Source organism: Dermacentor andersoni, chromosome 10 (genome assembly GCF_023375885.2).
Source record: "Dermacentor andersoni chromosome 10, qqDerAnde1_hic_scaffold, whole genome shotgun sequence".
NCBI classification, from domain to species: Eukaryota; Metazoa; Arthropoda; class Arachnida; order Ixodida; family Ixodidae; genus Dermacentor; species Dermacentor andersoni.
In genome coordinates this window covers 138,103,361-138,118,912 of record NC_092823.1, presented here as the reverse complement: position 1 = coordinate 138,118,912, position 15,552 = coordinate 138,103,361, and the positions used below count along the sequence as shown (strand labels likewise).

General features: G+C 49.0%; 1 protein-coding gene across 1 annotated transcript in view; it reads right to left on the bottom strand.

Annotated features, from left to right (window-relative positions):
* Nucleotides 1-15,552, bottom strand: part of LOC126543730 (uncharacterized) — a 50,284-nt gene that overhangs the window by 2,739 nt on the left and 31,993 nt on the right. Inside the window, exons 3-4 of the mRNA XM_055078181.2 lie at nucleotides 13,755-13,852; nucleotides 2,778-3,021 (exon numbers count right to left, since the gene is read on the bottom strand). Of these exons, the coding sequence (XP_054934156.2) occupies nucleotides 2,778-3,021; nucleotides 13,755-13,852 (342 nt within the window). The remainder of the gene's footprint in view (nucleotides 1-2,777; nucleotides 3,022-13,754; nucleotides 13,853-15,552) is intronic.

Below are 15,552 nucleotides of genomic sequence, written 5' to 3'. Positions count from 1 at the left end.
GAGACAGATTGTCCGCGCCAGCAAATATATCCTGAATTGAAAATACGTATAGAGCTACGCTCAAAGTTCGTATTAGGGAGTGTCGTAATCGTCGGTGAATTTTTTTCAATGCGAAGCATTCTTCTCAGAGTCAAGCCAGTTTTTGCGGGGAAGCTCGACGTTTCCATGTGCCGATCTCGGACATAGCCTAAAATAATGCGCCACTGGGTATGTGCACTGGGACCACTGGCCGCAGTTATGTTCTGGAAAGTTATAGAGATAAAATTGTCTGCATGATGGCTTTATTCTAGCAGAGAACCTCTGGCACTGGTGGTACGTGAGGAAGTCGGAGCCGATGATTGGCTCGCAGGCGTCGGCGATCACTAAGTTCCAAAGAAGGCCATGGTGTAGGTTTTTGAGTAATACGTGCAGACGGATTAAGCCCGATACTGCAACCATTGCGCCACGGATGCATGCCTCAACAGGCGGAATAGAACATCTTTAAGAATTTTCGCATGCATGTCGCCGCGATACTAGTGCCTATATACAAAAAACTTGGTCTAAAAACCGTTGTAATTACAGGTACTTATTAAACAAACTTATGGTTTGGTTAAAGCAATCTTGGTCTGATCGCCCAGTGGCCTCTGTCGTGTGCGGCCGCATTTTCGTTGCAGCTAGGCTTTCACCTTTTTCAGTGTATCTTTAAAATATTTAATAAAAACAAACAAGAAGCCAACAAACAAAGACGCCAAAGACAACACAGAGGAAATTAATTGTACTTACTAATTGAAATAAAAAGAATATAAATTAACGGAGATTAAAGTGGATGAAAAATCTTGCCATAGGTGACGAACGATCCCACGTCTTCTCATTACGCGTGCGATGCTCTGCCAATTAGCTCAATTGGACTATGGTTGGGTGTTGCTTTTACCAAAGCCCATGCGTTCCGCATAGGGATGGCCGACACCGCAACCTGTGACCACTGCGGCCATGAAGAATCAATTGGTCATATTCAGGGTGACTGCCTGCACTACAGTAAAACTGAGGGAATCCTTTCGGCACGAACTCGACCAGCTAGACCACCGACCACTATCGGAAGAAGGAATTCTACACCATCGACAGGACCTAACGTCACAGAAGAAGGCCGTGCAAGCGCTACTGTGCTTCTTGCAGTATATCGGCCTTTGTGAACGTCTCTAAATGGAATGCCCTTTGTGTGTGTGTGTGTCTGTGTGTGCATGTTTTCTTCCCTTTTTTAGACCTTTTTCTCTCTGTCCTCTTTCTAACCTCTATCTCCCAACCCCAGGGTAGGGTAGCAAACTGGAGACATACCTGGTTAACCTCCCTGCCTTTCCTCTTCGTCTCTCTCTCTGTTGGTTGACCAAGTGGCAAAGTGACAAGAAATTGACCAAGTGGCAAGAAATAGGCAAAAATTCAAGAGATATCTTTAACTTCACAGAACGCTAAATGCTTCTCTCCACTGATCACACCAAAATACAAAGATCTTTTACTTGAAAACTAACAATATAATTGTGCTATTGTTATTATCTATTTCGTTGTTTCACGAGATTACTCATCTAGTGACTTCCAATTGGGTCCATTCGGGACCAGTTGGCATACCAAGCTCCATTGATGTCCAAATGGAAGCACTGTACTACTCATGATGCCCAATTGGAACGAACTGGACTTCTCATGAAGCCCAATTGGAACTCGGGCCTGCGATGACGTCCAATTGGAATCAGTTGGGTCCCATTGAAAAATCCAGCTAGACTCAATGGTTTCTTTTGACTGGGCAGGTACTACAATATATTTTGTGATTTCACACCTACTTACCTACACATGTGGATAAAATGCATATGCGTCTTTGGTATAACGCAGCACTCAATGCATAACTAAACTAATGAAAATTAAGTGATAAACTAAAGAGACCAAGTTGAACCTTGAATTCACGACCATGTAGCTTCACGCTCGGTTGTGGCTCGGGAAACAGTATGCTGTGCCAAGAATCTTAGTCGTACAAGAGTGGTGACCGTCATGTGCAGTGCCTGGGGGAAATGCATGTACCAGTACCACAATACCTGCTTTCCTGTTTTTGCTCATGCCACATCAACCGAATAATCGCGGTTCAATCATTCATCGAAATATCTGAGAGTTAGAAAGTGCTCCTCACAAGGCAATACTGGTAACAAAATCGCATCCAGTGCTTGTAGAGTGGGTGCCGCAGGGCTACACAGTTGACCTGCTGAGGGAGGGGGGGTGACCTCGTCCTTAAACAATGAAGGGGGCGGGGCTGGACCCCCCATCCGGGCCCCCCTGACAGCCGAGTAAGGCGTATAGTAATATAACTGGTGGTATGTTATGGTTTCAGAATTGGTGTCAAGTGAAGGGAAGTGCAGGAGGGCAGAAAACTAGGTGGCGTGATGAAATTAGGAAATCTTGAAGACATAGGATGACGTCAGCTGGCGCAAGACGGGGGCTATCGGAGATCGCTGGGAGAGCCCTTCATCCTGCCTAGGACATCAATAAGGTACTCGTGCGTACAGTAAAGACAGCTGCTTTATGTATGGATGACGACAAACCTGGTTACTCTGCAAACACTGGTGAAAAAAAGTTGGAAAATGTTTGATTGTTTCGAAAGAGAGTACACCGTCAGACGGCAACACTTTTAGTTAGGTGGGCTGCGTAGGGCCCAAAGCACATAGCCAAAGCACATAGCTTATTTGAGCAGCGGTTGGGGTTAAGTAATGTAGCTTCTTGAGAAGTGATGCGCACGTGGAGCGCACTTTCAGCGGCCTTACCCAAGCTAAGAAGAATTTCGAGTACGACGATTGTTGTCGATAAGCCGCAGGACAGTGGATCCGCGGCGTCTTCAGTCGCCGAGGCAGTGTAGAGGGGCTCTGGGATCTTGTAGAAGTGAGACGAGCTTGTCGTCACCACTGACGTGGGCTTCCGCACGGGAGCCGCTGAAGGCATTTTGTTGGTGTTCCGCTTGTCCCGGTTTGCCGGATTTTCCGCCTTGCACATCACCAGCTCGCCTAGGCACTGTGGCACCAGCATGCAACACGGTCACGAGTAATGTACTTATGTGCTCACGCGACATCATTAACTAGTGAACGAGTTATTCTGTGCTCTTCACGAGGGATGCCCATTGTGCTAACCACGACCAATCCATATTTCGACACGATGCACGCCTGTGAAGCTGCATTGTCGTATATCTTCTGAAATGACAGTGATTTGGCGGTGGGCACCTGCCCTGGTGTTATGTCGACACTCGTTAATTCCCCTTAAACTTCGTAAAGTGGCGGCACGCTTTGAAGAATGCCGCCTCCTCCTCGCGCGCTCTGGCCGAGGCCGACGCCGCGTCACTATTGGCCTAATAGCATCACGTGGGCCTTCGCGCCGTGCATCAGCGCCATTTTTGCTCAAGAAGCGTCTACGGAGTGGCGAGGAGCGCATGTTGGCGCCGTTGCTACGCTCGAGCAGTGTAGGCGGCGCCACGGTCGAGGAGGGAGCGTGAAAGAGGGGAGAAACAAGGAGGAGTGGCCACCGTGGCCTGTGCGCTGGCCACACGAGACGCATGGTTCTCCTCCCTGCGAGTCAGCGGGCAGGCCGCAGACATGATTTGTTCACGCGCTCCTTTCGCGTTATATGCTTGGAGTATGCATTTCCCGTAGCAGCAATCATTCTAGATCTGGTTGGATGATGTCTTCCTGAAAATAAAACTTGGATGCGCCGTGAAAATTAAAGGAGACTATATAGCTAGTACCACCGAATCCTTTGCGGTCGCATTTGTCGTTGCACGTCTGGGATTGTTATATTCTTGTTTATGTGAAGCGTTGGGCAAGGGAAATATTTGGGATATTTGCTGCTCTGGCAACGACATACTTAGCTTGAAGCTTCATTACACGCATGTCAGCGTTGCGTTAACTGTATGACGCGTCTTTTCCTGTGCAAGGTACGACGAAAAAAAGAAGTCCCACTAGTATGATTTGCACAAAAGCATCGGTATTTCCGTTGATACACCTCGTCGCCTCGAGGGCACTGCATTTTTACAGACTCCGAGTGCCCGAACCTATATGCGCAGAGAATGGAAAAGACAAATAAATATGGAGTAAGCTACGCAACGTCAATATTTGTTCGTGTTTTCCATGCATGAATATTTTATTTTCTTAATCTTTTGTCGCTTCAATTTATATAGTAGATGATCTAAAATTATTTCCAAGGTTAGGTAACGATGCTTATCGTAAATGTACCAGGCGCCGACAAAATAAATTGTGAAGGTTGTGATTCTCGCGTGCGAAATTCTTTTTGGAAGTGTACTCTTTAGTTTCCGCATTCAGGTCCCTGATCGCTACTGTGCGGAACCCCCCACCTCCCCCTCCAGACTTTCCTAACCGTGGCTGGTGCTGCTGTCTTGCCGAGTAGCTCACACATAAAAAAGAAATATGACTCGCCATCCCGGCCCTGCGAAAGTGGATGCCCAGCGAAGCTGTTTAAAAGCGCCACTACAGTGCTGAGGGTGGTATGCAATGCTTTATTGCTCTAGAGTAATGGTAATTTTGACAGCACGCCGCCGCTGGTCGTATTGCGGTTTCTTTTTCCCTTTGCCGCTGCTCGTATTGAATTGCTCCTCGGGAGTCCTAACTATGCGTTGCCTACCCATTTCGGCGCTGCAACAACATTGAAATCAGTTGCTAGGCTGGTTCTTTATATACCAAAGGCCAGTGACGTCACTCCTCACGTCGCAAAATGCCGTCGCCGCGGCATCAGTAATCTTTACCGGGAAACGTATGCGGGGAGCGCTGCGTGCTTCGCATTGTTATGAGGAGCGCCTTATCACCAATTATGTGTTTTAGATGCATGTTCTTTATTAAAACGAATGCTGTTCTGTACGTTGTGTGCGTGAATCCAAAGAATGTATGCCCTTTCCGCTTCACGTTGCTGAGTGCTTCAAGCCTGCTTCACTGTCGCCGCCGGTCGGCCCGACGTTGCACTGCCTCCGGGATCGGTCCACATTTTTTGCCCGCGGACATCGACACGAAAAATGCCGACCAATGAAAGGCTAACAGCTTCACTGTAAAATAGCACAGCATCCCAACGAACAATTAGGCCCCACCTACACGTGCCAACGCCAACTACAGCTGAGATGATTGCCGCGTGTGTGACACTGCGTAGCGCGGGTGCGCAGAGCACGTGCGCGCGTGTCAATTTTCTTTACGCCAAGGAGGCAGAAATGAAATGGGCAAATTTGTAGCATTATCTACACGGCTTCGCAAAAGCTTTGATTCACATCGATTACAAGATGTGCCTTAATTGCATGTGCATAATTTTTTAACACTTGCAGTCAAATTTACCAGTGGACTCAGCTTCAAGGAAGCAGTTTTCTACAAAAACACGCAGGCTAGTGATATAAGTTCAAGCTATGTTCTTCAGAGGATGTGACCACTTGCCTCGAGCGCTGAGCAATGTGGAGAAAAAAATAGGCTCATTAAAAAAAAAAAAAAATGCCATCTGGTCTCGCACTGAATGTTTGCAACGAGAATGCACTTGTGTCAACTCGCGTACTTTTTATTTTTTTAAGTTTGTTGTGAACGTAACATTGAGGAGTAAACAAATTTATTCCGCGAAACAATGCATGCGTGCTTCCGTTACTGATAATCCCATTGTGAATTTCTTCTGACTGTCAATTTAGCTAAAAATCAATATATTAGGCAAGCAGATTTCGCTGAACTGAGGAAGCAACTTGCTGACTTCAATCAAATATACGCTGGAATTTAAGAGCAGCACCCTATGGACAAAAAAAGAACACAAGACCTCCCCCCCCTCCCCCTAGTTCCTCTAACTCCACCTTTTACCCGCAGCCTCTTCGGTCACGAATTATGATTTAGTGTCTTTAAGGCCTACAAATTTAAATATTTTGCTCGAAATATGACGCAAACATTGCGGAGACAACTGTGCCTTATCATGAATATTTAATTAAGTTCAGCCCACTCTTCATAATTACAATAATTAATGAATTCCGGATGTAATTGGTGCTCTATGTCAAGAAAAGAAGTGAAATTGTTACGACGACATGTATCTGTTATTATTGGGTTGAGGATCTTCTCATAGATTAAAGAACACGAGTTGACTGCAGTGATGCAGAACAACTTGTCAAGCTTCGTACTGCGCCTCCCAATTACCTTTGTTTTACATTAACCTCTGTACTGAATTAACCTATGACTTTGTTTATAATTAGCAGTGAGTTACATTTACGTTCTGGACCATATTCGGCATTTTGTTTGTGTCGTCAATAGTCGGAACATTCAAAAGTATGTCGCAATTACAATCTTTAAAAAACAGAAAGCGAAACTGTAGATGTTGCACAGAACACATCCCTAATCAATAATGACCAGAGCAACCGCTCTTTTTAGAAAACCAAACAAACAAGGCAAAAGCTTTTATTCGTAAACAGCGAAACAATGAAACATTTGCAAATTAAGTTTGCTTGTTGAACAATAGTGCACGTGACACTCAAGAAGATGGACTATCCCCTTAAAGAGGGGTTTTATATCTGAGTAAAATGGATAATGGGTTCGCATATAAGTGTTTGTGTTGTGGGGTTCTCACCCGCGCTCTTGGAACAAATGAACGATACCACAGTAGTGCAAACAATCACAAAGGCATTTATTGAACGTTTCATAGACTAATGCCTGCTAGCCGAGTTGCTATCCACAAAACGTGCCGATGGGCTCGCGACAAATCGCGGAAGTCCGACTCACCGCGACCGGATAGCGAACGAATATTGACGCAAAATGGCTTTGCACGTGATGGCGCGGGACCCTTAAGGCGAGAACGACGACGTTCGTGGTTGCGCGCGCGCTCTCCGAGGACCTGCCATCGCAAAAGGCAAACGTTTTTTTGCCAATCTGTCGGTGGTAAACTGTTTTAGTTGTAATAGCTGGGTGACATTTCTGGTAGAAGTGCTGGGTACGGTCGATGTTAAGATCTCCGGAGCATACCCTAGACCTAAACCCGGCGAGTAGTTCAGCCGAGCTTACCCCTGTGCACGTACGTGCCAGCCGACGTCTTCGGGGACTCCAGCCACAGCACGGTCTGCTACCCGAACGAACTAGAATGACGAACCAACCACCTCCTGCCACTTCTGCGGCATCGCACGTTGTCGTCAATCACATCCGGACGCCGAATCTGTTCCACGGAAGTGCTTCAGAGGACGCCGACGACTGGCTTGACCATTTTGACCGGGTTGCCAACCTCAACGACTGGAACCACGAGCGTAAGCTACGCTACGTGTACTTCGCTCTTGAGGATTCCGCGAAAACATGGTTTGAGAACCACGAGGCGACACTGACGTCATGGGAAGAATTTCGTAGAGAGTTCCTCAATGCCTTCGCCAGGGCGGACAGGAAGGAGAGGGCGGAGTTAGCGTTGGAAGCAAGAATTCAAGGCCCGAATAAGCGAGTGACGGCATACGTAGAAGACACGAATCGGCTTTTTAGACGTGCGGACCTTTCTATGACTGAAACAAAGAAGGTGCGCCATCTCATGCGCGGCGTCAAAGAGGAAATCTTTGCTGGCCTCATTCGAAATCCGACGACGACACTTGCAGAGTTCCACGACGAAGCCACTGCTATGGAAAAGGCCCTTCAACAGCGGGCCAGGAAAAACAACCGCGACGCCATGATTTCAAGGGAGCTCTCTGCCGTTACTCTCGGTAACGACGTTGGCGCCTTGCGAGAACTCATCAGGGCTGTTGTCAAGGAGGAACTGCTGAAGATGCAGACGACCACTGCCCCTGTGGGACAACTTTCCATTGCGGAAATGGTGCGCGCCGAGGTCTGACAGGCCGTCCATATTCCTGGACAGTACGAGGCACCACAGCAGAGACCGCACGGCGAAATGAGTTACGCTGAAACAGTACGCCGTCCGCCACCCTCAAGTGCGTGCAGCATGGTACACCCCACTCAACAAATGGACGTAAGCTTCAGGCCGCCTCGCAGCCCACCGCACATCGCCGAAGCAAGGACTAGGAAGAGCGACGTCTGGCGCACCACAGACTACAAGCCCCTTTGTTTTCATTGTGGCGAAGCCGGACACATCTACAGAATGTGTCCTTATCGTCATGTGGGGCTCCGTGGATTCTCGCCGAATGCACCTCGTCCATGACCTGGTGAGCGGTCGCCGGAAATAGAGAGTTTCGTCGCGAATCGTCGCAATGTTGATCAGCGATGGCAGGAGCCCAGTTCGTCGTCTCCTGCTCGTTACAGGTCACCATCACCAAGCCAAGCCTTTACTCGCGGCGCTCTGAGACGCCGCTCGCCTAGCCCGGCTGGTCGGGAAAACTGAGTTCAGCGACCTCCGGAGGTGAGGCCGCTGACGACGACAACGACGAAAACAAAACGACACAGACGTACAGACGGAGTCAAACACCTTACGAGAGGTAGTAACGTCGAACATTCCCGTCACCATAGACGACGAACAAATAACGGCGTTAATCGACACTGGAGCGGACACCTCAGTTACGAGCATGGACCTTGCTTGCAAGCTGAAGAAAGTTTCTACCGAGTGGACTGGGTCGCAGATTCGCACTGCAGGAGGCCATCTGCTAACCCCGGTAGGAAGATGCACAGCGCGAGTGAGCATTCGTGGGTTTACGTACCTCGGAGATTTCGTTATCCTCCCAAGCTGTTCGAGGGACCTAATTCTGGGAATGGACTTTCTGCAGGCTAATGGAGCTGTGATTAACTTACAAAAGTCGCGGGTAACGTTTTCGACGGCGCAGGCCTTGGCAGGGAGCTGCACTGACGACACGAATGTCATCGCCTTGAGGATTGTTGACGAGAACATCACGGTGCCGCCAAGGAGCAGCGTATTGACCCTCGTCACCTGCGACGCATTCGATGGCTATGAGGGTATTGCCGAGGCAAATATCCCGCTGCTGCTCGATAGACACATCTGCATCGGCCGGGGCCTTGTTCGAATACAGTATAAGTGCTCGCAAGTTTTGTTGACAAACTTCAGCCATGAGTGTCAGCATGTCCCTCAAGGTACAGCTGTGGCATTCCTGAACGACATTGCTGACTTCTCAGACATCGGTACATTAGAAGTGACTTCATCGGATGCAACAACTCACGCCAGCCTGAATACCCGCGTCCACATTAATGCTGACTTAGCAGATGTACAGAAGGATGAGTTGTTGGGCCTACTGACAGAATTCTCCGGCTGTTTTTCCGCGGAATCCAAAGTCCAGCGCACTTCCGTTACGCAACACCGGATCGTTACAGAGGAGTCGGCGCGGCCTGTTCGTCAGCATCCGTATCGCGTGTCACCTATGGAGCGGGAGGCGCTTAAGCGTCAAGTTCAAGAAATGCTAAATGATGACGTCACCCAGCCGTCGACAAGTTCGTGGGTATCGCCTGTCGTACTAGTAAAAAAGAAAGACAACAGACTCCGCTTCTGCGTTGACTACAGACGGCTTAACCGAGTCACCAAACGCGGCGTTTATCCCCGGCCACGGATCGATGACGCTTTGGACCGTCTGCGTCATGCTCAGTTCTTTACTTCGTTAGAACTAAAGTCAGGCTACTGGCAAATGAAGTGGACGAGCGTGACCGTGAAAAAACCGCCTTCGTGACTCCCGATGGGCTGTACGAACTTAAAGTGCTGCCTTTCGGTCTCTGTTCCGCTCCTGCTACATTTCAACGAATGATGGAGACTGTACTCGTTGGACTAAAGTGCCAGACGTGTCTAGTGTACCTAGACGACGTTGTTTTCCAGCATTCGATGAACATCTCGCCCGGCTACGAAGTGTCCTTACCGCAATACGCAAGGCAAACCTCACCATCAAGCCTGAAAAATGTGACTTTGGCTTCCAGGAAGTCAAGTTTCTAGGCCACGTGGTCAGCTCCCAAGGAGTACGACCAGACCCAGAAAAACTCGCTGCCGTTGCCGAGTCTCCTCGTCCTAAAGACAAAAAGGCTGATCATCGGTTCCTGGGCCTCTGTGCTTACTACCGTGGTTTCGTTGAAGGCTTCTCAAGGATTGCTGAACCGCTCACGAGACTGACGCGACAAGATGTGCCCTTTGCGTGGACGGAAGACCAAGAGCAGGCCTTCACCGAATTGCGTAAACGCCTTCAATCCGCTCCAGTGCTGGCACATTTTGATGACACCGCGGCAACTGAAATACACACCGACGCCAGCAACGTAGGACTCGGGGCCGTTCTGGCTCAATGGCAAGATGGCGCAGAACGTGTAATTGCGTATGCGAGTCTTAGCCTGACAAAAGGAGAAGCTAATTATTCAACGACCGAAAAAGAATGCTTAGCAGTCGTGTGGGCCATCAGCAGTCGTGTGGACCATCAGCAAATGGCCGGCCATACGGCCGGCCATTTCGAGCGATTAGTGATCACCACTAGCTCTGCTGGCTTGCCAATCTACGAGACCTGTCAGGTCGCCTCGCTCGTTGGAGCCTCCGCCTCCGGGAATACGACATAACTGTTGTCTACAGATCCGGCCATAAGCATAGCGACGCTGACTGCTTGTCACGTTCTCCTATTCCCTTGACATCCTCCGACTTGTAGCTAGATTTGCCGTTTCTTGGTGTCGTCGACGTGGTGCGCATGGCTGACTATCAACGTGCAGACTGAGCTGCTTCCAGTCATCCGATATCTCGAGGGAGCTGACGTTGTTGTCTCACGCCCACTTTCACGAGGATTGACGTCGTACTGCCTGCGAAACGCTGTCCTGTACAAAAAAAAAAAATTCGAGAACAGCCAGGAAACGTTCCTTCTCGCCGTCCCGACGGCACTGCGCGAGGAAGTTTTACAGGCGTTTCACGACAATCCCTGTGCCGGCAACTTAGGCTTCGCGAGGACATTAGCGCACACACGGCAAAAATACTATTGGCCACACCTATTTTCGTCGGTTCAGCGCTATGTGCGAACGTGCCGTGACTGTCAGAGGTGTAAAGTTTCACCCGTCAAGCTTGCCGGCCTCCTTCAGCCTTTGGATCCGCCTCCGGCGCCGTTCCAGCAAGTGGGAATGGACCTTCTTGGGCCGTTCCCCACGTCATTCTTGCAAAATAAGTGGATAATCGTGGCAACTGACGATTTAACTCGCTATGCGGAGACGAAAGCTGTGCCACGGGGAGTTGCTGTTGAAGTCGCCAGCTTCTTCGTCCAAAACATTGTGCTTCGTCACGGTGCATCCGCTGTACTCATTACTGACCGCGGTGCAGCGTTTCCAGCGGAGTTATTGCAACAAGTCGCCACACTGACGCACACCGACCACCGAAAGACCACAGCCTATCATCCCTAAACTAACGGCTTAACAGGGCGCCTAAACAGAACATTAGCCGATATGCTCTCCATGTACATTGATGTGCAACAGAAAACTTGGGATGAAATTTTGCCGTACGTCACGTTTGCTTACAATACCGCTGTGCAGGAGACCACCGAGTTTACACCATTCGAGCTTGTTTACGGACGTCGCGTTACAACCCCCTTAGACGCCATGCTCCCGGTAGACCCCGGAGCCACAAGGAAAGACACCACTGAAGATTTCGTCGAGAAAGCCGAGGAAGCTCGCCAGCTTGCTCGGAATCGCATCCGCACCCAGCAGAATACCGACGCCTACCGTTACAACCGGACCCGACGGAATGTCCAGTACTTACCAGGCGACCGCGTGTGGGTGTGGACACCTATCCGACACCGTGGGCTCACAGAGAAATTGTTGCGCCGCTATTTCGGCTCCTATGAAGGTGTACGCCGCCTCAGTGATGTGAACTACGAGGTGGTGCCTCAAAGCTCTGATCCTGGTTCGAACCGACGCCGTCCCCGTGCTGAAGTCGTCCACGTAGTACGGCTGAAGCCGTACTACGCACGCGAGGGATAAGCAACCCTCACAAACCGCTTCAGCATTGTGTACATGTCTGTATGTTTTTTTTTTCTTTTCATGTTGGCACTCTTGGCCCATAGTGCGCCCCCGCTGCCCTTGAATCGACCGGGCCGGTCACTTTTGAGAGGGGAGCGATGACGCAAAATGGGTTTGCACGTGATGGCGCGGGACCCTTGAGGCGAGAACGACGAAGTTTGTGGTTGCGCGCGCGCTCTCCGAGGACCAGCCATCGCAAAAGGCAGACGTCTTTTTGCCAATCTATCGGTGGTAAACTGTTTTAGTTGTAATATCTGGGTGACAATATGTTCGCCGCACAGTGGACACCAACGCCTGGTCGTTCGCGCGTACGGTCGCGAGAACGGTGGCGCGTTCGAACGATCGTGTTCGTCCATTCCCGAGTAAGCCTCGCGAGACGGTCTCGCAGAAGCATGGATCAGCGCGCGCGCAGAACGTCCGCGCCGCTTTCCGATTCTGAGCCAAAGAGGAAGAGCCTTCTCCTTTCCGCGCCCAAGTAACCCCGCTGTTAGGTGGCGTTAGCAGAGTCACATTCGCGCCATCTCTCGCAGTGCGCTTCAACCACACCGACTGCCGCAGGCACCAAGCTACGCGGCGAAGCCGGATTAGAGGAGACGGGAGCTATGCGGGAAAACAACATATCAGGGGACGCGTGAGTGTAATCCTACAGTGTGTATGAAGTTTCCTTTAAAAAATCAAATGTTTTTACCTTCGCAGGGAAGGCAGCGCATTGATTAAACCGATGTCGTTGCTGCGATCAGTTCATCCGTCTTCCTTTTTTCTTTTTTCAGACATGCACTAGCTGAGCTGCAAAACTTGACTGCGCTACAGCTGTTATGACACAGTCCTGTCGACATTTGAATACCATTTCTATATAATTGATCATGGTGCGCTTAACGAGAGGGAAGCCGGTAGCTTCGTTTGTGAAATCTAACGGAAGTTCTGCAGTTCGCTTGATTCAACAAAGACGAAATACATGTTAGCGCGCGTTTCTTCCCTTTCGAGCATATCCGGCGCCAGCGACTGGTTCGGCGGGCTACGCATGCCGAGCTTCTCGTAAAGAATGGCGAACGCCGTAGCGCACCCTGCTCGTGGTTTTAATAGATACCACGATTAGTTCCTGTTTTTTCAAAAGGTTAATCTTATTTCAATAAAGGAACGTTTGCAGCTGCCAGTAACATTTGCTGTCAAAATGACGCCAAGGCGTAGCTTGACAAGTTCTGTCAGAAGTGCTGTTGAGGTGAATCCAGTATACTCTAGGGAATGCTAAATGACTTATGTTTGGCGGGCCGTCCACAGTCAAAATAGTCCCTTGCGTCGGCCACGAATTGTTCAATGCTTTTTATAGACGAAATACGCATATTGAATCTTCGATTGTTCTGCCACGTTCTGACGTTTTGGAACTACGATACGGCACTCGATAGCTGGCTGTGAATATGGCCATAGCCTGGCTAAATAAGGTCTTAACTGAAAGGAGAGGTGTCTAAACAATATCCACTACCAAAGGTAGCTCCGTGAAGCTAATATTTTTTTCAGGCGGCGTGGTCTTCTGTGCAGCGCGCAATGTTTGTAAAAACCTGGAACAGTATAGTCTTCACTGATAAGTTTGTGAATGCAAGAATATATTTAGGTCAGCCTAAATAACGTCTTCACTAGAAGACGAGGTGTCTAAACGATATCCACGGCATAAGGTAGCTCCGTGAAGCTAATATATTTTCAGGTGGAGTGGTCTTCTGTGTAATGTGTAATGTTTGTAAAAACCTGGAAGAGTATAGTCTTCACTGATAAGTTTGTGAATGCAAGGATATATTTAGGTCAGGTTAGTGGACTTTTGAACATCTATATTTAAACAATTAAACTTACCATGCATTGACAGTCCAGGTAGCACAGGCAGTGACCCTTCGGCCTGATGAGCACATTCCTGGACGTGATGATATGATTGCCGTCGTTTTCAAGAGCCACTGCGCATGGTTCGCGCGGGGCTATCTTTACTGAGTGAACATCCTGTACAAAGGCTATACACTTCAGAGATTCATGATAAACTTTCGGGGTGAATAATCTTCCCCCGAAATGGTAGTGATTACTGACCCCGCGCTGACCCGGTGATGTGCGGATCAATTGACCACCTTCCGTGCTTGCATAAGGCGTAGAAAGTAATCCCCGTTTGGTACGCGACAATAACGAAGGAGACATTCAGTAGACTTCAATACCGAGCGCTTTAAATACCTGAAGATTCACCGCATTAGAGATATCGGAGATGCACCGCATGTCTTGGAGCCAGCCTTGGTCACGTATGCAGAGTAAGCTGTTGTGACAGCGACTGTATCTGCACTTTCGGCTTAATTAATGACGCTGAACATAATGACGCAGCCAACGTACAATTCCAGGCGATAACGCTGACAGGCACTTCACTAATACGAACGTAAACGGCGCGTCATATGGTTCAAATGTATTCAGACAGCGCACTATATTTGTTTACGTGGACTGGCATCCTCAGTCGCGCTCTGGCTTACGCACAATTTTAGTTTGATAATGTTTTCCATCGTATGATACAGCAGCGGCATCAGCAAAATGTCATGCAAGCTGATAAGGCATGTCCTCTCCTCCAGTTGCTTAATATAAACGCTGCGTATTTGCCGCGTTAGGATCAGCTCCGTAGGGCAAGATGTCTCTGGCTCACGCCAGTGAAAAATCATCGGCTATGTCAGCTCGTCGTGCCTTCGTTATGCTTTCCTACTAGACATCTGCCAGCGGCATACAGAATTCTTACATTTCGCCTACATGTGCTGAAAACGCGCAGTGAGAGACGGCGTTGGTAATATCTGCGGCTTAAATTTCGACACCTGGGATTCTTCAACGTGCATCTAAATCTCAGTACACCACTTTTCCTACATTTCGCCTACATGTCCTGAAAACGCGCAGTGAGAGACGCCGCTGGGAACGTCTCCAGATTAACTTTTAGCACCTGGGGTTCTTCAACGTGTATCGAAATCTAAGTACACCAGCTTTCCCACATTTCCCTTACATGTCCTGGAAACGCACAGTGAGAGACGGCGCTGCGAACGTCCTCGGTTTAACTTTTACCACCTAGGGTTCTTCAACGTGTATGGAAATCTAAGTACACCAGCTTTCCTACATTTCCCTTACATGTCCTGGAAACGCACAGTGAGAGACGGCGCTGGGAACGTCCTCGGTTTAACTTTTACCACCTAGGGTTCTTCAACGTGTATCCAAATCTAAGTACACCAGCTTTCCTACATTTCCCTTACATGTCCTGAAAACGCGCAGTGAGAGACGGCGCTGGGAACGTCCTCGGTTTAACTTTTACCACCTAGGGTTCTTCAACGTGTATGGAAATCTAAGTACACCAGCTTTCCTACATTTCCCTTACATGTCCTGGAAACGCACAGTGAGAGACGGCGCTGGGAACGTCCTCGGTTTAACTTTTACCACCTAGGGTTCTTCAACGTGTATCCAAATCTAAGTACACCAGCTTTCCTACATTTCCCTTACATGTCCTGAAAACGCGCAGTGAGAGACGGCGCTGGGAACGTCCTCGGTTTAACTTTTACCACCTAGGGTTCTTCAACGTGTATCCAAATCTAAGTACACCAGCTTTCCTACATTTCCCTTACATGTCCTGAAAACGCGCAGTGAGAGA